A 23,842-nucleotide genomic window follows, 5' to 3' on the forward strand; every position below is an offset into this window, starting at 1 on the left:
CGGTCATGCAACACTGTACCCAAATTACATTTCCTGGCCCACCTCACATCAGCACATAACGGGTTACCACCTCCTTTGGAGCCCCACATGACCACATGTTCCAAGCTGAATAAAAGACAGTCCCTCCCCCAAGTAAGATGTTCTTTTTTTTGGTCATGCTCCAGGCCACATGTTGATTGCAGTTGGTAAGTAATTTGTTTACTGCATCCCCCCTGCCAAACCTACTCCTCAATGTTCAGCCTCTCATGGAGTTGGAAGACCCTGAATACTGAAGGTAAATCCTTCTAAGAACTGGGTGCCTTTTTGTGTCAAGGCCGTGGACAAAATGATGCTTAAAGCGGAGTTCCACCCAATTTTGAGAGGTGGTCTTAAACGAAGACCACCTCTCCCCTCCTAATTTTTGGATATTTAAAACAATTTGTTTACTTTCTAATTTACCTTTTTTGGAAGTACTAAGAGTACTTCTGATCCAGCCGGGCCACGGCTGAGGATGTCACATCTTCTTCTGCGGCGAGCCCCCCTTGTCTTCTGGGACATGTGTGTGTCCCAGAAGACAAGCTGGCCATTCACAAGGCGAAGCGCGACTCGCGCATGCGCAGTAGGAAACAGGCAGTGAAGCCGCAAGGCTCCACTGCCGGTTTCCCTTAGTTGGAATAGCGGTGCCTGCACCCAATCCGATGGATGGATCGGCCTCGGGGGACCGACATCGCGGGCTCCCTGGACAGGCAAGTGTCCTTATTAAAAGTCAGCAGCTACAGTGTTTGCAGCTGCTGATTTAAAAAAAAAAATTGGGCTGGAACACCGCTTTAACCACCTCAATACAGGGCACTTTCACCCCCTTCCTGCCCAAGCCATTTTTCAGTTTTCAGCGCTGTCGCACTTTGAATGACAATTGCGCAGTCATGTTACACTGCACCCTAATGAAATTTTTATCATTTTTTCCCCACAAATAGAGCTTTTGGTGGTATTTGATCACCTCTGCGGTTTTTATTTATTGCGCTATAACAAAAGAAGAGGGACAATTTTGAAAAAACACAATATTTTTTACTTTTTGCGATAATAAATATCCAATTTTTTTTTTTTTTTTTTAACAAATTTTTTCCTCAGTTTAGGCCGATACGTATTCTACATATTTTTGGTTAAAAAAATCACAATAAGCGTATATTGATTGGTTTGCGCAAAAGTTATAGCGTCTACAAAATAGGTGATAGATTTATAGCATTTTTATTTATTTATTTATTTTTTACTAGTAATGGCGGCGATCTGCGATTTTTATTGTGACTGCGATATTGCGGCGGACATATCGGACACTTTTGACACATTTTTGGGACCATTCACATTTATACAGCGATCAATGCTATAAAATTGCATTGATTACTGTGTAAATGTGACTGGCAGGGAAGGGGTTAACCACTAGGGGGCGATCGAGGGGTTAATGTATGACCTAGGGAGGTGATTCTAACTGTGGGGGGAGGGGACTGACTGGGGGAGGTGACCGATCGGTGTCCCTATGTACAAGGGACACGCCATCGGTCTCCTCTCCTCTCTGACAGGACGTGGATCTGTGTTTACATGCACAGATCCACGGTCCTGCTCTGTTACCCGGCAATCGCGGGTGCCCGGCGGACATCGCGTCGCGCGCGCCCCCTAGTGGCTCAGGAGGGCGATCACGTCATATGACGTCCGCCCAGAACAAGAGAAGCCTCGTCCCGCCGTCATATGACGGTGGCTTAGTGGTTAAACAGCATTGACATTGTAAAAGTGCGGTATTATAAGAGCTCTGCAATGTCATCATTGCCTCTCCCTTGGGGCTTTTTCCTGTCTTTTTATATGCAGCGCACCGCACTGCTCTCCTGGCTTTATTGTCAGTCTGAGTGTGGCTGTGAATGGTGTCACAGGGTGCAGGGAGATGGGCAGCACAGAATGGGCCGGTCGCCATGCAATGGTGTAAATGATCTTGGAGGTCTGCAGTTAGAGGGGCTTCTCTCCCTCTCTCTCAGCAGTCCTGCCAGGTAAAGGACTTACCTCAGATTCTGAGTCTCCTGTCTGCCTCTGGATGTTCTGACCTGACTCCCTTGCTATGCTGTGTACTTCTGTGGGTTTGACAGTGTGACTGTTTTTTGTCTCAGACTCTGACTGTGTCTGCTATCTGCCTTTGGAAATGCTGCCTGAGCTCACCTGCGGCTGCTTCTGAAGTGAGTGGATGAAGGCAGATTACTCTTAGAGCCCATTCACACAGGGATGACTTGTCAGGCGACCTAGTCGCCTGACAAGTCACCTCCCGTTCTGTGCTATGGAACCGTTCTAAGGGGAGCGACGCAAGTCGCTCCGACTTAGAAAAAGGTTCCTGTACGACTTCGGGGGCGACTTGGGGCGACTTGCATAGACATCTATACAGAAGTCGTTTTGCAAGTCGCCCGGGCAGTCGTTTGCAGGTCGCCTCGCTGAGCCGACCTGCAAGTCGTGTTGCCCCTGTGTGAATGGGGTCTTAGGGTTGGTTCACACTACAACTTAGGATCTGACTTGTCATCCCTCAAGTCGCCCCAAGTCGCTTGACATTGGGAATTGCATTATAGTCAATGAGAGCCGTCTTAATGTACACTACTGAAGTTGCTCTGACTTCAGAAAAGGTTCCTGTACTACTTCAAGGTGACTTCTAGGCGACCTGTACCCATACAATTCAATGGAAGTCGCCTCCAAGTCTGATCTCCATCTATATTGAAGTGACTTTACAGGAAAAAAAATTAGTTTACCCAGGCAAACCCTTCCCTCCCAGAGAGCTGATTATTCTGTGATTGGCCACAGCCAAAGTCGCCTGGCTTGGAGGCGACTTGAAGTCGCGTTGTAAGTTGCTTAAAGTCGCACTGAAGTCGCGTTGAAGTAGCGCTGAAGTCGCCTTGCAAAGTCGTGCTGAAGTCTTGTTGCCCCTGTGTGAATTGGCACTTAAGGAGACAGAGTACCTGTTTTTTGGTGAGAAGTAATATGCTTTTCTCCACATATTTTGTGCAAATATGAGCTTGCCACACCTGTTAGTTGCACAGAAGATTAGCAAAGGTAAGAGGGGGCAATGTGGGACATGGTTTTTAAAAGAACGCTCAAGGAAAATATGCAAATTAAGGTGTTTTGCATTATTTTAGGAGCAGAAACCCGGAATACAAATGCTCCAAAAAAACATAAGACTAGCCAACGATCATCTTATCCTGACCAGGATGAGGACACCTAACAGGTTGTTACATTCATTAAGCGGTCAATACACTCTAAAGGAGTCCTTTCCACTTACCCTGTGAAGGGACAGGATCCAGGATATTGGCACATGCATTTATGCCAACATGATAGAAGATGCCTCACACAGCTCAGGGTGCATTTTGGGCCTGCATGCAGTCTGCAGTGGCAGAGAAATGAAATTGCACAGGTTGCCACACAGGAATGTGGTTGTGCAAAATTCTAAGCCCTATTAAGGTGGCTATAGCAGAAAGTATGCTGCAAATATCCACGCCACAAGCAACACCCATAATGATAGAGCGTATATAGAGATGGTCTTTTCCCATAATGATAGAGCGTAAAGCGCTCGTTGACGAAGGATGGTCTTTTCCCATAATGATAGAGCCTAAATCGCTCATTGACGAAGGATGGTCTTTTCCCATAATGATAGAGCGTAAAGCGCTCATTGACGAAGGATGGTCTTTTCCCATAATGATAGAGCGTAAAGCGCTCGTTGACGAAGGATGGTCTTTCCCATAATGCTAGAGCGTAAAGCGCTCGTTGACGAAGGATGGTCTTTTCCCATAATGATAGAGCGTAAAGCGCTCGTTGGCGGAAGATGGTCTTTTCCCACAGTGATAGAGCATAAAGCGCTCGTTGATGGAGAATGGTCTTTTCTCACAGTGATAGAGCGTAAATCGCTCATTGATGAAGGATGCTCTTTTCCCACAGTGATAGAACGTAAATTGCTCGTTGATGGAGGATGGTCTTTTCCCATAAGTATAGAGCATATATCGCTCGTTGAAGGATGACAGAGACCTTGTCAGAAGACCAATTTACAGTAACAGGTTCTCTAAGCTTTATCCATATAAGATGGCTGATGTATGTTTATGCACTTCACTTCCAGGGGTGGATGCTGCCTTCTAGTGTTCGGTGCAGCAAGTGTCTTTTTATAACTCGGTTGCCTTCAGAGATCCTATGAATGAGAAAGTGGACTTGTTCACACCAGATGCAGTCCAATGCGTTTTTATTCTGCATCAAGAACGCATGGACGGTGTTTAACTTTGATTCCAATTACTTAGTTCACACCAGTACAGCGCATTCTAGTGCAGTTAACAAAAGTAGAATGTTGCATTGTTTCTGTAGGGAACACATCTGGAAAGTGGCAAAACGCATTGAGAATGCATCAAAAACACTCATGCAGAAACACATCTGGAATACAGAAATTGTGGTGATCTGGTCATCAGGCTTGCACAGAATCTATACAGTGACAGATTTTGCCTGCCAACCAGCAATAGAGTTAACTTCGGTATATAAACTTTAGAAATGGCATTACATTCAACACTGGAAACTGCGAGATTTGGCACAGTTTCTGGAAATAGTGGAACCTAGCAACTGACTTTTGGTTGATGCTTTTGATACACCTAGTACAAGCGCTGGCGTACTCAGTCACTGCTATAAGAGCATTGTGGTTACGCCACTGGAGGGCAGGCGGAACTTCTACACAAGCCTTTGACATTTCCTATAATGGGAGGTTATTGTTTGCCAAACACTGAACAACGCAATTAAGCGAATGACAGGAGGAAAAGTCTGGACCGTGGCCACAGACTAGTAAGAGGAAGCCGCCATCCTTCACTCAAGCCCACTGAACTTCAGACGGTGCAGGAGGCCAAATCTTATAGGACAGGCTGTAGATTTAATAGATCACAGTGGAGGTGTCTCAAAGTTACTTTTGACATGAAATCAAGTCCAGAGCAAGCTGCTAAGATAGCTGGAAAGTCTTTTTTGAAGGTGCCTCCAACCAGTCTCTTCCAATTGGGGCTAGGGGGCCTGAGTGAGGTTGATGATTGTCGTCCAAACCCTCCAGAAGGAAGCTACAATCATCAAAGACAAGTGGGTCCAGACAACAGGTGGGAGTACAATGGAAAATTCCAAAGCTGACCACTGAATCCATTTAATTTATGTCCATCAGATCTTAGAAGAGAAAGATGTTTGCAAGATTTTTATACTGCTACAAGGCCACCATGCCAGTGAAGAATCATCTGGGGGCCTTTCTCCCCGGTTTTTATAGTACCTAAGGCAGAAGCCTACTGGCCTGTATCAGTTTGAAGGAATCGAGGTTCAAGATGGAGTCCATGCAGACAGTCACAGGGACAGTTCAGCAGGACGACTAGTTGGTATCAATCGACCAGCCGACTCATACTTCCATGTACAAATCAATGCCGAGCACCAAAGGCGTGTGAGATTTGCGGAGGCCAGATGTCACTTCCAGCTCAGGTGTCTGCCTTTTACAGAATTGGCACAACCCCAGGAATCTTTTTGAAGATCTTGTTGGCAGTGGTGGTACCTTGGGCCAGGTGGCATATGGGGGGTTTCAATTTGCCTTCTTTAGCCTATAAGCTGGGCTGTCTATGAATCAGAAAATCTTTGTGCCTATACAAATTCAACAAGAACTGGAATTTTGGACATCGCCACTGTGCTTCTTTAAGAGGCATTTCTCTCAGCCCAGGAGATAGGATGATTCTGAAAACAGATGCCAGTCTCTGGGGCTGTGGAGTCCACAATCTGAAGAAACAAATGCAAGTCCATTGGAGAGCGGTGAAGCGCAGACTCCCCAAGTATCTTGAATGGAAGAAAGCCTTTTTCTAGCACTGCAAGCCTTTCAGGATCTTCAAGGAGGCTTGAGTAAGGTTGACAAGACAGTAGTAGCCTACATTGCCTGACAAGGGGACACCAAAAGTCTTTTCTTGTTACATCTTGCAAAGAAACTTTTCGTGGGGCAGAGAACTACTTACAGTCAGATTGGTCTTCTTGCCAGGAAAGCAAATCTGGATTTCTTAATCGTACATCGGGGGACACAGAGCCATAGTAATTACTATGCGGGTTATAGGCCACCTTCAGGTGATGGGCACTGGCACACCCTAAGACAGGAAGTCCACTCACTATATAACCCCTCCCACTACTGGGAGTACCTCAGTTTTTTCACCAGTGTCTAAGGTATTGGTCACGAGTAAAGATGTGCTGTGCTGAGCTCCAGTTCCTGAAGGTTTTTTAAACGGAGCCCACCGTGAGGGGTGAAGACTGGGTCTGTTGGTTTCTTATGAATTGTCTCCTTTAAAAAGTAAATGTTGTCATGCCTAAAAGTCACCACTGGGGAGCACGAACCTTGTCATGCTTTCTCAGATCATGCTGTGTCAACAGAAGCTGCAGCTTCCTCTGGCTAGCAGTCACAGGACTATGGTAAGATGTTGGGGGGGATTTTTCTCTAAAAATACCCCCCACCCGGACAAAAGCTCTCCCCCTCTCTCTGAGTAGAGGGAGAAGCCAGAACGATCGGTGGATGTCGCTCCGTTCCCCACCGCCTCTGTACGGCGGTTTGTCACAACCCTCTTCCTCGCCACCCTCCCCCCACACACACGCCGATCCCGTCGGATCGGAGGCCAGCACTCCCGCGGGAAAAACACTTTTTTTTAAAAGGGGGGGGGGCCCGGTGGGAACATGGAGTGGTTGTGGCTTAGCATGGCGTTGGTGTGCAGCAATTCTATGGAGGAAAAATTCAATAAGAGGTGGGAGATACCAGCAATTGTCGCCTCTATATCCTCTGTGAATGAAAGTTTGACTTGTCCGTTAGACAAATCTCATATGCTTAGGGATCCAACGGATAAGAAGTTGAAATTCCTATTATTAAAAAAAACTAAAAAAAAACAAAACTTTTTTTCTGATGACTCAACCTGCGCTAGCAGCAATTGGTGTATGTCAATCATTGAGAGACCAGTTTAAACAGGTGCTCAAGGTTATTCCTGATCAGCAGGCCAGGATTTAGCTGAGTTACCAGCGGCATTGTGTTTAGCAATAGACGCCATGAGAGATTCTATTCTTTAAGCCTCGCGCCTTACGCTTGGGCTGGTACATAGGCATAGAATCTTGTGGTTGAAAGATTGGTCAGCCGAAGCGTCATGCAAAGCTCCTGGCTAGTTTTCCTTTTCAGTGAACAGTGGCTTGGGGATGATTTGGATAAATACATCCAAAATATTTCTAGTGGAAAAAGTACCCTTTTGCTAGTTAGGAAGAGGAGTAATCGTATCTCATTTAAACAAGCTCCTTCTCCAGTGTCAGGAGCATCTGCCTCCAGGCAGTCACGGTGGCCTCCGCCGTCAAGTTCAAGAGGGGACCAAAGTATTATCCACAGTCACTACCTGGAATACATAGGTTGGATTTTCAACCTAGAGAAATCCTCCTTAAAAAAACTATCAAGGAGATTAGAATACCTGGGTCTGATTGTTGATACAGCCCAGAAAAGGGTATTCTTGCCCCAGGAAAAGATCAGGGTCATAAAGGAACTGATACAGGTGGTCAAGGCAAAGAAGAATCCTTCTATTCGGCTTTGCATGAGGTTGTTGGGAAAGATGGTGGCTTCATTCGAATCCGTTCCTTATGCTCAGTTTCATTTGAGGCTGCTGCAAAACAGTATCTTATCAGCTTGGAACAAGAAGATCCAAGCTCTAGATTTCCCAATGTACATGTCTCCAGGGAAAATCTTTCCTACCAGTTACCTGGAAGATGGTAACAATGACCTTGCCCATCAACATTCTAGAGATCCAGGCAGCGCGCTTGGCCCTGAGGGCCTGGATGTTCAGGTTACGGAATTGTCCTGTCAGGATCCAATCCGACAATGCCACAGCAGTGGCCTATATCAATCAGCAAGGGGGCAAGAGAAGTCGTGCGGCCCAGAGAGAGGTGAATCATATCTTAACTTGGGCAGAAAACAATGTACCTTGCCTATCGGCAGTCTTCATTCCGAAAATAGAAATTTGGCAGGTGGACTACTTGAGTCGCCAGCAGTTGTTCCCAGGTGAATGTTCCCTTCACCTAGATATCTTCCTGGCAATGCGCAGAAGATGGGGGATCCCAGACGTAGATCTGTTTGCATCCAGTTTCAACAAGAGAATCGACAACTTTGTGTCAAGAACAAGGGATCCGCTAGCATGCGGAACAGATGCCTTAGTATTCCCGGGAATCAGTTCTCACTGATTTAGGCATTTCCTCCGATTCTGCTGCTTCCACGACTGCTTCGCAGGATCAAGCAGGAAGGGAAATCAGTGATTCTTGTGGCCCTGGCGTGGCCCAGAAGATCTTGGTATGCAGAGATCATAAAGATGGCGGTAGGGGATTCATGGACCCTACCACCACGTCCAGATATTTTCTCGCAAGGTCCGGTATTCCATCCTACCTTACAAACGCTAAATTTAAAGGTTTGGCTATTGAGATCCACATTCTGAAGAAGCGTGGGCTGTCAGGTCCAGTGGTATTTACCTTGGTTAATGCAGAGAAGCTGGCTTCCAGAATCATAGATTATAGAGTCTGGAAAGTATATGTCTCCTGGTGTGAATCCAGGGGTTGGCACCCCAGGAAGTATGTCATAGGTAGAATTCTTGACTTCTGTAGATGGGGTTAGAAATTAAGCTGGCCGTGCGTACTATCAAAGGCCAGGTTTCGGTCTTATCGGTATTATTTCAACAACCACTTGCTTTGCATTCTTTGGTTCGTAGCTTATTCAGGGGGTAATGTGGCTTAATTCTCTGGTTAAGTCACCCCTCAGCCCTTGGGACTTGAATTTAGTTCTGTCGGAATTGCTGAAACAGCCTTTATGAGCCGATACAGCATATTCCCTTGGTCCTTTTGACAAGGAAACTAATTTTCTGGTAGCCATATCTTCTGCAAGAAGGGTATCAGAGTTGGCTGCTCTTTCTTGTAAAGATCCATACTTTATTATTCGCAAGGATAAGGTAGTATTGCATCCTCATCCTAACTTTCTACCGAAGGTAGTGTCTAGTTTTTATCCGAACCAGGATTTTGTTCTACCTTAATTTTTCCCAGAACCCTGTTCTATGGAAGGGAAATTACTACATTCTCTTGATGTGGTGAGAGCACTCAAGGTCTACTTGAAGGCGACTGCTCAGATTCGAAAAACTGATGTTTTGTTGTGTTGCCTGAAGGTCCTAAAAAAAAAAAGAAAAAGACAGGCAGCATCGAAATCTACTATTTCTAAATGGATTCAGCAAGTAACTGTTCAGGCTTATGGTTTAAAAAAAGAGGATTCCACCCTTTCAAATCAAAAGCGCACTCCACTAGGACTGTTAGTGCTTTGTGGGAGTGCAATACCAAGCTTCCATGGTTCAAATCTGCAAGGCTTCAACTTGGTCTTCAGTCCATATATTTACCAGATTTTATCAGTTGAATGTAAAAAGGCATGAGGATATTGCCTTTGGGCATAGTGTGCTGCAGGCAGCAGTATAAGTCCTCTAGTCTCATGTTGCCCTAATTCTGTTGTGTCTCCGTTGGCATAGTAATTACTATGGCTCTGTGTCCCGTGATGTATGATTAAGAAAATAGGATTTTTATAACTGCTTACCTGTAAAATCCTTTTCTTTAAAGTACATCACGGGACACAGAGATCCCTCCCCTCTTTCTGGTATACATGTATATTGCTGTGCTACAAAAACTGAGGTACTCCCAGTAGTGGGAGGGGTTATATAGGAAGTGGACTTCCTGTCTTAGAGCGTGCCAGTGTCCATCACCTGAAGGTGGCCTATAACCCACATAGTAATTACTGTGTCCTGTTTTGTACTTCAAAGAAAATGATTTTACAGGTAAGCTGTTATAAAAATCCTATTATTGGTTCGGTTAGGCAGAATATTTTTTCAACAAGTGCCTCATACCAATACTGGCCCTATGGGGCATTCCAGCAGTAGTTTTCAGGGAGACTTCACTGAACATGCAGCTTCTGATATTTTCAACAGGATACCAATGCAAAGACTCCGTCATACAAGATAGGTTCACAGTGCCATGGAATTTTCTGTTTGATCTTTGTCTCTGCTCAGATGAAATCTTTTATGGCAAGGTCAGTAACAACACCTCAATCCAATGAGACTACCTTTAAGACCCCTTTCACACTGGGGCACTTTGCAGGCGCTACAGCGCTAAAAAATAGCGCCTGAAAAGCGCCCTGAAAGAGCCGCTCCTCACACTCCAGTGTGAAACCCGAGGGCTTTTACACTGGAGCGATGCGCTGGCAGGACGGTAAAAAATGTCCTGCTAGCAGCATCTTTGGAGCGGTGAAGGAGCGGTGTGTATACCGCTCCTTCACCGCTCCTGCTCATAGAAATGCGCAGCTATACCACCGGCAAAGCGCTGCTGCAGCAGCGCTTTGCGGTGGTTTTAACCCTTTCTCGGCCACTAGTAGGGGGGTAAAACCGCCCCCGCTAGCGGCTGAATACTGCCACTAAAACGACGGTAAAACAGCGCTAAAAATATCGCAGTTTTAACGCCGGCGCCCGCACCGCCCCAGTGTGAAAGGGGCCTAATAGCTTGGCTATGGAAAAGTCTACACTAGAGGTGCAGGGAGCGCTTTGCGGTGGTTTTAACCCTTTCTCGGCCGCTAGCAGGGGGGTAAAACCGCCCCCGCTAGCGGCCGAATACCGCCACTAAAACGACGGTAAAACAGCGCTAAAAATATCGCAGTTTTAACGCCGGCGCCCACACCGCCCCAGTGTGAAAGGGGCCTAATAGCCTGGCTATGGAAAAGTCTACACTAGAGGTGCAGGGATTCTCATCTGAGGTTGTTCAGACCTTGGTGACCAGAAGATCACCCATGAACGCTACATAGGAGAGGATATGAAAGAAGTCTGTTTTGTCTGCTTAGCAAAAGCTTTCTCTCCTGTGTTCCCTGCTCTAACCAATATCCTTCACATTTTACAGTCAGTGCTAGAGGTTGGTCTGACATACAACTCCATTTAAGGTACAGATCTCTACTTTATCTTTTCACAGGCTGCAGATGGGTGCAAAAGCTTCTTCCAGATGACAATCCATATGACCTTGAGGGAAATCCTTGTTCCCTCTGTGGGACTTAGGCTTGTATCTTAGAGCACCCTTCAGGGGCGTAACTAGAAATAGCAGGGGGGCCCCATAGCAAAATGTTGTATGGGGCCCCCCTGCAAACAGCCCCCCCCCCCACAGCTGCCCTAGTGTCAATGCAGCGTGAGCTGTGCCACATACAGCGTGACCTGTGCACAATGCAGCGTGACCTGTGCCCAATACAGCGTGACCTGTGCCCCACACAGCGTGACCTGTGCCCCATGCAGCGTGACCTGTGCCCCATGCAGCGTGACCTGTGCCCCATGCAGCGTGACCTGTGCCCCATACAGCGGTACCTGTGCCCAATACAGCGTGACCTGTGCCCCATACAGCGTGACCTGTGCCCCATACGTGACCTGTGCCCAATGCAGCATGACCTGTGCCCCATGCAGCGTGACCTGTGCCCAATGCAGCGTGACCTGTGCCCCATACAGCGTGACCTGTGCCCCATACAGCGTGACCTGTGCCCCATACAGCCTGGTCTGCCTATGCCCCATACAGTGTGACCTGTGCCCCATACAGCGTGACCTGTGCCCCATACAACGTGACCTGTGCCCCATACAGCCTGGTCTGCCTGTGCCCCATACAGCCTCACCTATGCAGAGGAAGAGGCAAGCCACCCGGATCAGCAGAGAACGGGATTGCCCGCTGTAATAGCTTTCAATTGAATTTCCCGTCTTCCCGGGGCTCATCGTCACATAGCCCCACCTCTTGGCCCGACGCCTTTGATGACGTCACATGTCCCGCATTGGATCGGCGTTCTGTCTATCAAAGGCGCCGGGCCAAGAGGTGGAGCTATGTGACGTGAGCCCCGGGAACACTGGAAATTCTAATGAAAGCTATTACATCGGGCAATTCAGCTCTCTGCTGATACGGACAGCTCGCCTCTTTCTCTCCTCTCTCTTCCCCTGGCTGGGAGACTGTGCCGGCGGTGCTCTCATCCTCACTGGGTCCCACTCGGCTGCGGGCCCCATAGCGCCCGCATGGGTCGCTATGCTGGTAGTTACGCCCCTGGCACCCTTTGCTCCAATAGGTTTCATTTCCATTGAAGTACCTCACGGTAAAACTAGTTCTCCTAACAGCAACTACTTCAGACAGAAGGATGTTGAAGATTGCAACACTTTCCTGCAAGGGCCCTTTGGTGTCTTTTTTTTTTTTTTTTTTTCCTTTTTACCAGAGATAGGGATAAAATGTCTATCTCCATAGTTCAACTTTAAAGTGATATTCAGTTTCCAGAAAAACTGGGAACTAGTTCCTCTGAGTTTTCACACGAGAGTCACTGATTGCACAACAGGAAGACTTCAGTTTTCTTACCCATGGTCGACTTAATAACAGTGTACTTGGTCAAATGAGCAAAGTGTAGAATCTTTTCATTTAGCCATCAGGCCCTCAGTCATCCACTCTTGGGTTACCAGGGTAATTAGATTGGCATGCAGGAAGTACACCTTTCTGCTCTAAAAGAATTGCAAGCCTATTTGACTAGAGGGGTGGCAGCCTTTGGGGCAGTTATGCCAGTATTTCTTAGAAGATATAGGTAAGGGCTAGCTTGAAGGTCTGGTGCGGCCTTCATTCAACCTTACAAACTAAATATGCGACCAACAAGTTTGGAACAAAAGAGATCAATTCTATCTGGTTTTAGTAGCTTTTCTTTGATTGTCAGTGTCTCTTTTCATTGGTTCTCTCCCGCCCTCTATTAGCTTTGGTATATCCCGTTAAGTGCTGACATGAGGTGGGCCAGGAAAACGGGTGGTGAAAATGTTACAAAGCGGTTGCCACATACAAAACTTTTTTCTTCCACCTCTCTCCACAAACTCTGGCAATTCTTGTATCAAACCAGGGGTACCACACAGCCTTCCCAGATTAAGCTCCAAAAATAATTGTCCTTGACTCAGACCCTCTTCTCTCAGGAGCACCCTGGGGCCTACCCAGGGTATTTCTCCAAACCCTTAAAGCCTCACACGTTGGTATTGCCTCCCATCCTGCAGGGGCAATATATATGCCAAAATGTGACTCAGTCCCCCAACAGCTCTCCTGGGTAAGGCTTACACATAAAGGGCCTTTACCCCTGCCTACAAGAACTTAGGAAATCAAGTGTTATTACACACTTAACGAAAAAAAGGAAGAATTAATTTAGCAGCATATCTTACTTCATCATTGTTTTCTGTTCATATTTTTGTGCTGTCTTTGCATCATAATGATTTTGGTGCTCAGCCTTGCAAGGTCTCCCTGGAGCCACCTGTGTGCACTCCCTTGAATCTTCGCATGCCGATTGGTGTCATGCTCTGAGGTCACATGCACTGTGGTTTTGTGCTCGAGGGACGGCAGCGCATTATGGGCAGCATGCTGGTTCTGTGCTTGGAGGACACATGAGCAGTACAGACAGCACTCTTTCATTACTTTAGCAAAGTATTCAAAAATGCTGACCGTTTGGACAATTATTTACTAGTAAAAATATCAAGTGTTCTTGGGAGTGGTTCTCAGGCCAGGAATACGTGAGTAGCCAAGATGGAGGAATTCCTCTATAATTCAAGTATTTGGTATCCTGCCTCGATCCTCATTCAGAAAGGTGATGGGAGGTGCCCTGGCCTAGCATGGCAGATGCTGGTGGCCAACCAGGGACCTGCTTACACTTGGTGTAGTCAACCGGATGGGGTATGTCACCACCAAAGGAGGATGTATCAGCTTTGCGAATTGGGCCTCGATTAAAAGGTGGAGTCAACGGGGAAGTGGAGAGAACACAGTAGTGTGACAGTTTGTCAGGCAGAGGCATATCTAGTGAAAATGGCGCCTATGGCAAGAACTGAAACTGCGCCCCTGTCAAAACATTTGAAACCTATCTTTCAGATAACCTTAACAAAAAAAACAGCTAACAAAACTACAAGTCAAACTCTTTAATCTTCCAATTAACAAATGATGGATTGGCACTACATAAAAATTACAACTGCACCTTCCTTGCTTTCACTGATGCAAACTGGTCTATGATGTGCTCAAAGTCAGTTTTTTCTGTTTATTCTCTTTCTACACTCAGCAGAGCAAGATCACAGAGTCTGTCTTGACCCATGGAGGCTCTCAAATACGAAAGTATTAGTTTTAACTTGCTAAATGATCTCTTACAGCTGGCGATGGAAACTGCAATAGTTAGCATTATCTGAATAGCAATGCGAAGATTGGGGAAGACACTCATCTCCATACTGAACAATAAATTCGAGAAGCTCTTTAGGTCTTGATATTTTCATGTTGGCCCGACTTAATAGCAACATTCTGTAATCCAAAATTTCTTCATATAGCTGCTGTGCATCAACATCAGAGCTGTAGAATTCGCCCAAATGTTCACACTTCTTTTTAAGATCATTATTGTAAGTGCCGTAACACAGTTCCTCGACATCGAGAAGGAACCCAAACTTGGCGTCAGTGTCATGCAAACAGGTGACCCTTTCATCCATTTCTCTGTGAAGACGGTCGAGTGTTCCCTTCATGACTCTTTCCATCGCCTCCTTGGCTGATAACCCAGCATCTCTTGAGTTCTCACCAGGCATTCGTTTCCTTCGTCTCTGACGTCTTTCAACTTCAATATTCCAGTCTTGACAGAGACTGAATCCTTCTTCAAGTGACTCACTGACTAACACTTCTCTGTCATCATCAAAATGATCTCGGAGGGCTTTCAAATCCAGGGCAGCATCGTGGAAGTTCATGCTGGGATCCTGCAGCCTCTTTTGAATATGGTCAATGCGAATGAGCACTTTGTTCCAAAATCCTAGCAAAGTCAGAAAATCGTAACTCAACATGCGGTTATACAGCTGTCTTGCATCACTTCTTGTCTCACTGGTCTCGTTTTCATTGTCTGTCAGGTCCTGGAGAACTTGAACTATCTGCTCAAAGTAGTTGTTGATGGGCTTCACTGCTTCTGTCCTTGTTTCAGACTCTGACTTAAGAACCATAGGCACAGCATTTTTGAGTTTTTCCCAGCGCTGTGTTGAACGAGAGAAGAACACATAGAGAGCTTTGATGGTGCCAAAAAACGTGACCATCATTGTATCCTGCTTGGCTGCATGTACACCCACCAAGTTGAGAGAGTGATTGTTGCAATTCACAAACACTGCCAGGTTGTTTTTTTTCACTTATTCTTTGATGAACACCACTTTTGTGTCCAGCCATCACAGCAGCGTTGTCATAGCACTGTGACAGACAATCTTGTAGCTCCATTCCGTCCTTCTCTGGCTGTTTCAAGATGTCTTCAACCAAGCTCTCAGCATCCTTCTGGCTTATCTGTATAAATCCACGGAAGGTCTCTCTAACACGGACCGTTTTCCTCTCAAAATCAACTTCCATGTACCTCACTACTTCTGACATCTGCTCACGGTGTGCCTGATCAGGAGTTGAGTCAAACATGAGACCATAGTACTTGGACTTACGAATGCTTCTCAGTAAATTCTGGCGAACAGTAGATGCCATCATGTGAATGAATTCATTCTGAACACTTGGTGAAAGGTAAGACGTGGATCCAGGATGACTTTCCACATGACTGAGGTGTTCTTTCATGACAGGGTCAAAGATGGCCAGTAGTTTCAGTAGGCCAAGGAAATTTCCAACATTGGAGTCATCATCCAGCTGAAGCGACTCCCTATGTCCTCGCAAAGCCAGGTTCTGAGTCGCAAGGAATTTTATGCAATGAAGGATTCTCCTCAAGATATCACGCCACTTCTGCTTTTCCTTCTCAATCTGTGACTGAAGTTCCACGTCAATAACTCCTCTGTTTTCAGCTAAATTTCTTTCCATTTCTTTCCACTGTGTAAAGCACTCCCGATGGGTCTTAGCATTTTCATGAACACTAATCCTTTCAGGTGCTTTCCATTGCAGGAATCCACTTTCCTGCTCCAATGAGGATTGATGGTCTGACCGGGAATAGAGAAGACAACAGATACAAAATGCAGACTTTTTAAAAGGAGAATAGACCAGCCAAGAGACACTTCCTCACCACGACCATTTCCCAATTTCCTCTTGAACCAAGTTTTGTTCATTGAGCGGTTATTTGTTGGTAGAAAAGGCCCCTCACTGTTCTGGAAATACTCTGAACCCAGCTTTATTATTTTTGTTCTCAATGCATCAGGCAGAATTGCTTTTCCAGATTTCTTGTCGAACTTCAGAAGTCCAATGTCATGCTGTTCAATAACTTCTGGTAAGACAGTTTGAGGCTCTTCAACACCATCCAATTCACCAGGTTCAGCATCGTCGAGTTCAATCTCATCAATAAACACAGCATCGCCGCCACCATCGTCTTCCCCTCCTGTCATGTTCAAGTTCTCTCTGCTCTCCTCACTTCTAATCTCTTACTCATACTCAGATTTATCTGACTTGATTCCTCCTCGGCTTGTGATGCATTTGTACTTGATCTACCTTCAGATTCTAATAAACTTGTAGCAGGTACAGGGGACTCCATGGAAGGTGTCAAACAACTTGTTCCAGGCTTTTCAAAGAAAGTCATGAAGAACTTGCTTGACTTCTTGGCTTCCTCTGCCTCCAACTTTTGTCTCTTCCGTCCTTCAGCTCCACTTTCCTTCTTCTTCATCAAGAAAGGTTTCATGGTTTTGCCATACACCTGAAGATTGATAGAAGTGGGCTATCAGGCCTGGTGCATACATATAATTATTATACTCAAAGACATACACTTTCACTGACAATGACCCATACACTCAAATACACATGCTGACTGGCACACACACAATGGCCCGCGGGCACACACTGATACAAAAATCACTGATGATGCCAACCCACTGGCACACTCACACTCATTAAAATACATTGGTGCACACAGTAACTCATACAAAAACAATGACACACACTAACACACAATTGAGGGACACTAGAGACAGACAGAGAGGGATGCAGTATGACAAGGACAGAGGATTTTTGACACCCCAGGCGAAACCTCATTTTGTCTCCCCCCCCCCGGCTCCATGCAGTAACATCAGCACCCATAAATGCAGTAACATCAGCACCCATAAATGCGACCTCACCAGCACTCAAAAATGCATTAACATCAGCACCCATAAATACAGTAACATCAGCACCCATAAATGCAGCCTTACCAGCACCCAAAAATGCAGCCTCAACAGCACCCATAAATGCAGTAACATCAGCACCCATAAATGCAGTAATATCAGCACCCATAAATGCGGCCTAACCAGCACCCATAAATGTGGCCTTACCAGCACTCATAAATGCAATAAAATCAGCACCCATAAATGCAGTAACATCAGCACCCATAAATGCGGCCTAACCAGCACCCATAAATGCAGTAACATCAGCACCCATAAATACAGTAACATCAGCACCCATAAATGCGGCCTTACCAGCACCCATATATGCGGCCTTACCGGCACCCATAAATGCGGACTAACCAGTATCCAAAAATGCAGTAACACCAGCACCCATAAATGCAGTAACATCAGCACCCATGAATACAGCAAACATCAGCACCCATAAATGCGGCCTTACCAGCACCCAAAAATGCCGTAACATCAGCACCCATAAGTACAGTAACATCAGCACCCATAAATGCGGCCTTACCAGCACCCATGAATACAGTAACATCAGCACCCATAAATGCGGCCTAACCAGCACCCAAAAATACAGTAACATTAGCACCCATAAATGCGGCCTAACCAGCACCCAAAAATACAGTAACATTAGCACCCATAAATGCGGCCTAACCAGCACCCAAAAATACAGTAACATCAGCACCCATAAATGCGGCCCCACCAGCACCAAAAATACAGTAACATCAGCACCCATAAATGCGGCCTTACCAGCACCTAAAAAAAGCAGTAACATCAGCACCCATAAATGCGGCCTTACCAGCACCTAAAAAAAGCAGTAACATCAGCACCCATAAATGCGGCCTCACCAGCACCCAAAAATGTGGTAACATCAGCACCCATAAATTCGGCCTCACCAGCACCCAAAAATGCAGTAACATCAGCACCCATAAATGCAACCTTACCAGCACCCAAAAATGCACCCATAAATGCGGCCTCACCTGCACCCAGCGCCTCTGACACTGTACAGTAGGACCACCAGCGGCCGGGTGCCCTAGGCTGCCTATTTAGCCTAGTGGTAGTGCCGGCCCTGTCTGCTTGGCACACACGCAGAATTGCACATGATGACTTTAAGACCCCTTTCACACTGGAGACTTTTTTCAGGCGCTACAGCGCTAAAAATAGCGCCAGCATAGCGCCTGAAAAAAGCCTCAGCTGCAAACCCAGTGTGAATGCCCGAGTGCTTTCACACTGGGGCGCTGCGCTGGCAGGGCGTCACAAAAAGTCCAGCCAGCAGCTTCTTTGCAGCGGTGGAGGAGTGGTGAATACACCGCTCCTCCACCGCTCCTGTCCATTGAAAACAATGGGGCAGCGCCGCCATCCCACTGGCAAAGCGCTGCTGCAGCGGCCTTTTGCAGGTGGATTTAACTCCTTTTCGGCCGCTAGCGGGGGTTAAAACCGCCCCGCTAGTGGCCGTATAGCGCTGCTAAACCGACGGTAAAGCGGCGCTACAATAGCACCGCTTTCCCGCTGACGCCCAGGGCGGCTCAGTGTGAAAGGGGTCTAAGTCATCATCATGTGCGATTGTGTGTGTATGCCAGGCCCAAGCAGAAGCAAGTAGCCAATCAAATATAGTGCTCAATATGGTTTAAATAAATATGCTTAGCCATTGATATCATAAATAAAGTGTAATAAAGTGATTTGTGCAACAGCAGGTACTACTAACACAAATCACTTTTTTACACTTTATGATATCTATGGCTAAGCATATTTATTGAAGAAATATGATACAGCGCTGCGCTACAACAAACTAAGTAAGCAGCCAACACACCCGTAGACTCAGGGAGAAAAAAAACAACTAAAAAATGCACAGTGTGGCGCTATTATGTGAATACAGTATGAAAAAACTAAACATAAATTATTCAAATCATAAACATCTCATGTGAGCACTTATGACAGTGACTAGTGAAAGAATAATACATATGTGTGTTTAGATGAATTAAACATCAAAGGCAAAATCAAATACAGAGTCCATAACACCAAAAAGAAAAAGTCCGTGATAGCAGTGTATAAATGGTATGCAGGTGTATTTCCTGTATATACAGGAAGATCAATTAGACCCGGTAGCCTGGTAGATGAATGGACCATAAACGACCAGAGGTGCACAGAAATTTGAAAACGGTGCCAGGACCATCACCAGAAGATATGGAGGCTTACCAGAAGTAGTGGCCCGAAATAGCGTATGCTAAAACAGGTCAAGAAGGCTTGGTGACCAACTGGTCTAGATGTATTGTCTGGTTAGATGTCATCACCACACCAACGGAGGGAAGGGGGGGAAGTAATCAGCACGATTTCCTCAATAATAATCACACCACCAAGCCAAGCGAAAGATTCGTGTACCATGTGAGGAATGAAAACACTCACATAGTGTAATAACGTATTAACTTGGATTTATTAAAAATAACAATAAAAAACAAACTCACATTTTATGCAGATCAAACAGGCATGTAAATCGTATAGCGGTAGTTGTGAGGGGTCCACCCAACATGTTTCAACTAAAAAGTCGTCTTCTGGGGAAGTGTGGTGTGGTGATGACATCTAACCAGACAATACATCTAGACCAGTTGGTCACCAAACCTTCTTGACCTGTTTTAGCATACGCTATTTCGGGCCACTACTTCTGGTAAGCCTCCATATCTTCTGGTGATGGTCCTGGCACCGTTTTCAAATTTCTGTGCACCTCTGGTCGTTTATGGTCCATTCATCTACCAGGCTACCGGGTCTAATTGATCTTCCTGTATATACAGGAAATACACCTGCATACCATTTATACACTGCTATCACGGACTTTTTCTTTTTGGTGTTATGGACTCTATATTTGATTTTGCCTTTGATGTTTAATTCATCTAAACACACATATGTATTATTCTTTCACTAGTCACTGTCATAAGTGCTCACATGAGATGTTTATGATTTGAATAATTTATGTTTAGTTTTTTCATACTGTATTCACATAATAGCGCCACACTGTGCATTTTTTAAGCATATTTATTTAATCCAAATTGTTTGAGCACTAGATTGCTTGCTTTGCAGTTGGCGCTGGTTACTGGTACACTGTACACATGCACATGATGATCAATATCGTGGTGACAAGTGCTGTACTAGTACCTGCTGCTGCTGCTGCTGCCTGGGGGGGGGTTCCAATTGTTTTTCTTCTCTCTGACATCTTTTTCTTTTCCTGGTCTCCAGGCTCCATGTTCCCCTATAGAGTCCTCACCGTCATCGACCACGTCACAGCACCGGGCGTCAGCACGTCACACAGACCCGGGAGACCCACCAGAAGAGAAGCTCCCCTGTTCCTAGTCAGTCTGGGCTGGTGGAACAGTGGGCAGATTCCTCAATCCTTTTCAGAGTTGAGTCGGCCCATGGAGAGCCCACTGAGATGGAACTAGAATAGTTGTGATCAGCGCAGAGTCAGTCACAACTGTGTCCTCGGCCTCAAGTACGCCACAGTTGGGAGAGGTAGTGCTGGAGAAAAAAGTTGTACCACTATAGTAAAGCATCTAAAAAGGCCGACTGTGTGGACAATCATTCAAAGAACCAAGAACCTCTCTAGTTTAGGAGGCAGGCTCTGTGAAATGTGTGACACAGCAGTGCCTATCAACAGAGCAAAGTGAATGTGTGTCCCAGAATTCAAGCAAAGAAACGTGTGGGGATTTTCACAAAGCAAATAAAAAAAACTTCAAGATTGTTCAGATTAATTGGATTAGGCTAGAAATAATTTAAATACAATGTGGAAATTGTAATGGTCATGCATACTGGGCACACGACAAGCTGGGTGTGTGGCAGCCATGTTGTTCAGAATTCAGCCATTACATTTTATTTGTCATTGTGTTTTTTTGTGCTGTACCAGAGACATAGCTGCAGTGACCTTCCCCCTCCCTCCTCCTTCAGTTTATACAATGCACAACCTCTTATTGGCACCTCTTATCAGTTTGTTAATAGGACTGGCAGAATCTAACCCCAGTACACGCTCTCAGCCTCTTGGCACTTAGATTGTGGCCCCGCAGGCTGGAAAATCCTTGTGCAGGGTGAGGCTAACAGTAGATCTGTTGCAAATCAGTGACAACGCATGTGAGGTTGACCAGAAATTAATACATGGTTATACATTTTGATCAGATACCCTTTAAGGGCTCTTTCACAGCTGGGGGTGGCAATAAAAACAGATGGCTGAGTCGTGACCCCAGAATGTGTTTAATGTGTATCAGTAACATACCATCCCCTGAAAAGTGATCCACCGTGGATAGCTTTTCAGAAGGCGGTAAGCTGTTACAATAATGTCAATGTGAAAGAAGCCCAACACTAAGATGACTTAACCCCTACGCAGATCCCTAACACTAGATGATCTACTTAGGGGTGCGAGCACGCCGCCCCGCCCCTAAGGAGCCAATGCTCTCCACCGGGCACCAGCGATCGCTCCTGACAGAGCGAGGACGGGGATTTGTGTGTGTAAACACACAAATCCCCGTCCTGTCAGGGGAGAGGAGACAGATCGTGTGTTCCTAGTATATAGGAACAACGAACGGTCTCCTCCCCAAGTCAGTCCCATCCCTCACAGTTACAACACACAGTAAGGGAACACATTTAACCCCTTGATCGCCCCCTAGTGTTAACCCCTTCCCTGCCAGTGACATTTATACAGTAATCTGTGCATTTTTATAGCATTGATCGCTTTATAAATGTCAGTGGTCCCAAAAATGTGTAAAAAGTGTGCGATCTGTCTGCCGCAATCCTGATAAAAAATGCAGATCGCCGCCATTACTAGTAAAAACAAATAAATAAAAATTAAAATGCCATAAATCTATCCCCTATTTTGTAGACGCTATACCTTTTGTGCAAACCAATCAATATGCGCTTATTTCTTTTTTTTTTTTTTATTACCAAAAATATGTAGAAGAATACATTTCGGCCTAAACTGATGAAGAAATTTGTTTTTTTTTATTTGGGATAATTATTATAGCAAAAAGTAAAAAATAATGTGTTTTTTTTTTTTTTTTTCCAAAATTGTTGCTATTCTTTTGTTTATAGAGCAAAAAATTAAAATCACAGAGGTCAAATACCACCAAAAGAAAGCTCTATTTGTGGGAAAAAAAGGACATAAATTTTGTTTAGGTACAACATCGCACGATCGTGCAATTGTCAGTTAAAGCGATGCAGTGCCGTATCGCAAAAAAATTGCATGGTCAGGAAGGGGGTAAATCCTTCTGGGGCTGAAGTGGTTAAAAATTATGATTTAAATCGAGTTGATTTAAATAAAGCCTTTTTACTAGTGATTTAAATCAAATCCACCCCGACAGGAACAGAATAATAAACAGAATACATACCTGATATCCCAGTTTTCTCCTCTTCGCTGTGCCTCCTGTTCTGCTTCAGATTAGGCCGCTTTGGGTGCTTTCCTCTGCATTCAGGGCAGGTATATCTACCCCCTTCCTGGGTGTCCAGTGCAGTCTCTATGCAGTCGCGGCAGAAGTAGTGACCACATCTCAGTGATACGGGGTCCCTGTAAACGTCCAGACAGATACTGCAGGTCAGCTCCTCTCTCACAGTAGCAGACGCCATACTTAACACTCTAAAATGAATGTGAAAAAATTTCTAAGAAGGTCAGGTGACTTCTCAAAAAACCCCAGAGGGTGATTAATACTTACTGAGTCACTGGCCTGGAATAATGGATGGAGGAAGTAGGAATGACATCTGCATTCTCATCTTGAATTGCTGAAGATATTCAGAACATACTGAAGGAGACAATGAATACTGAATACTTTGAGCAACTGATCGAGGATATGAATGCAGATCACATGTTAAAGTGTATCTATAGGCAAAACGGTTATCAGTGTTAATTCTATCTCTGCTGAGATGTACCTATAGGTAAGCCTATAATAAGAAAAATATATATAGTTGCGCTACTAAAAACAAAAGGTATAAAAGTGATAGCAGCCAGCATCAACAGTCTAGTAAACCGTGCAATGAAATAAAAATAAATATAAATGCAGAGCTATGTGTTATAAAGAACGGGGTGGTAAACTATCACCCTGTATATAGTAAAAAATTACTTGTGACAGTGATTATAAACCAAAACATATACAGTGAAGGAACAGTCCCCAATAACTGGAGGAGGTATCCATAGTGGAATAAAAGTTCATCGACAAGTGTAAGGCTGACCGCAGGTCAGCTAGGGTTGCCACCTGTCCGGGATTCACCCGGACAGTACGGGTTTAGAGTAATTTTGAATCACATGTCCGGGTCTCCTGCCGCCTGGAACCCGGACAAATGATCCATACCACACTGTGGATCAGGGCTCCATGTGTTCAGCTGGGGGCCGGGGCAGGAACATTAATAGGTTTTCAGGAAGAGGTTCTTATGCTAATACAGCAGTTTGGACAATTTAATCAGTCCCAACGCTGCTTCTATAGTATCCTGACGATCCTTTCTCAGGCAATGCACAGGATCCTACAGGAGGAGAAAAGGTGCCCGGCAGACACTGAGAGTGAGGGCAATCGAACCCTGGAAAACTTTACAGAGGAGGAGACCGCTATAGAAGAAAGAGTCTGACCAGCAGTGCCCTGTCAGTGTTCGGGTGTCAGTGAAGAATTGGAGGAGCATGCTGGATCGGGGATGGGAGCTCCATGATCGGC

General features: G+C 45.4%; 1 protein-coding gene across 2 annotated transcripts in view; it reads right to left on the minus strand.

Moving 5' to 3' along the window:
- Positions 1-22,806, minus strand: part of LOC141148855 (histone lysine acetyltransferase CREBBP-like) — a 107,006-nt gene extending 84,200 nt beyond the window's left edge. For both annotated transcript variants that reach the window (XM_073636657.1, XM_073636656.1), the window contains exon 1: positions 22,535-22,806. In XM_073636657.1, the coding sequence (XP_073492758.1) occupies positions 22,535-22,769 (235 nt within the window). In that variant the 5' untranslated portion in view covers positions 22,770-22,806. The remainder of the gene's footprint in view (positions 1-22,534) is intronic.
- Positions 22,807-23,842: the final 1,036 nt, after the last annotated feature.

Source organism: Aquarana catesbeiana, linkage group LG06 (genome assembly GCF_042186555.1).
Source record: "Aquarana catesbeiana isolate 2022-GZ linkage group LG06, ASM4218655v1, whole genome shotgun sequence".
NCBI lineage: Eukaryota > Metazoa > Chordata > Amphibia > Anura > Ranidae > Aquarana > Aquarana catesbeiana.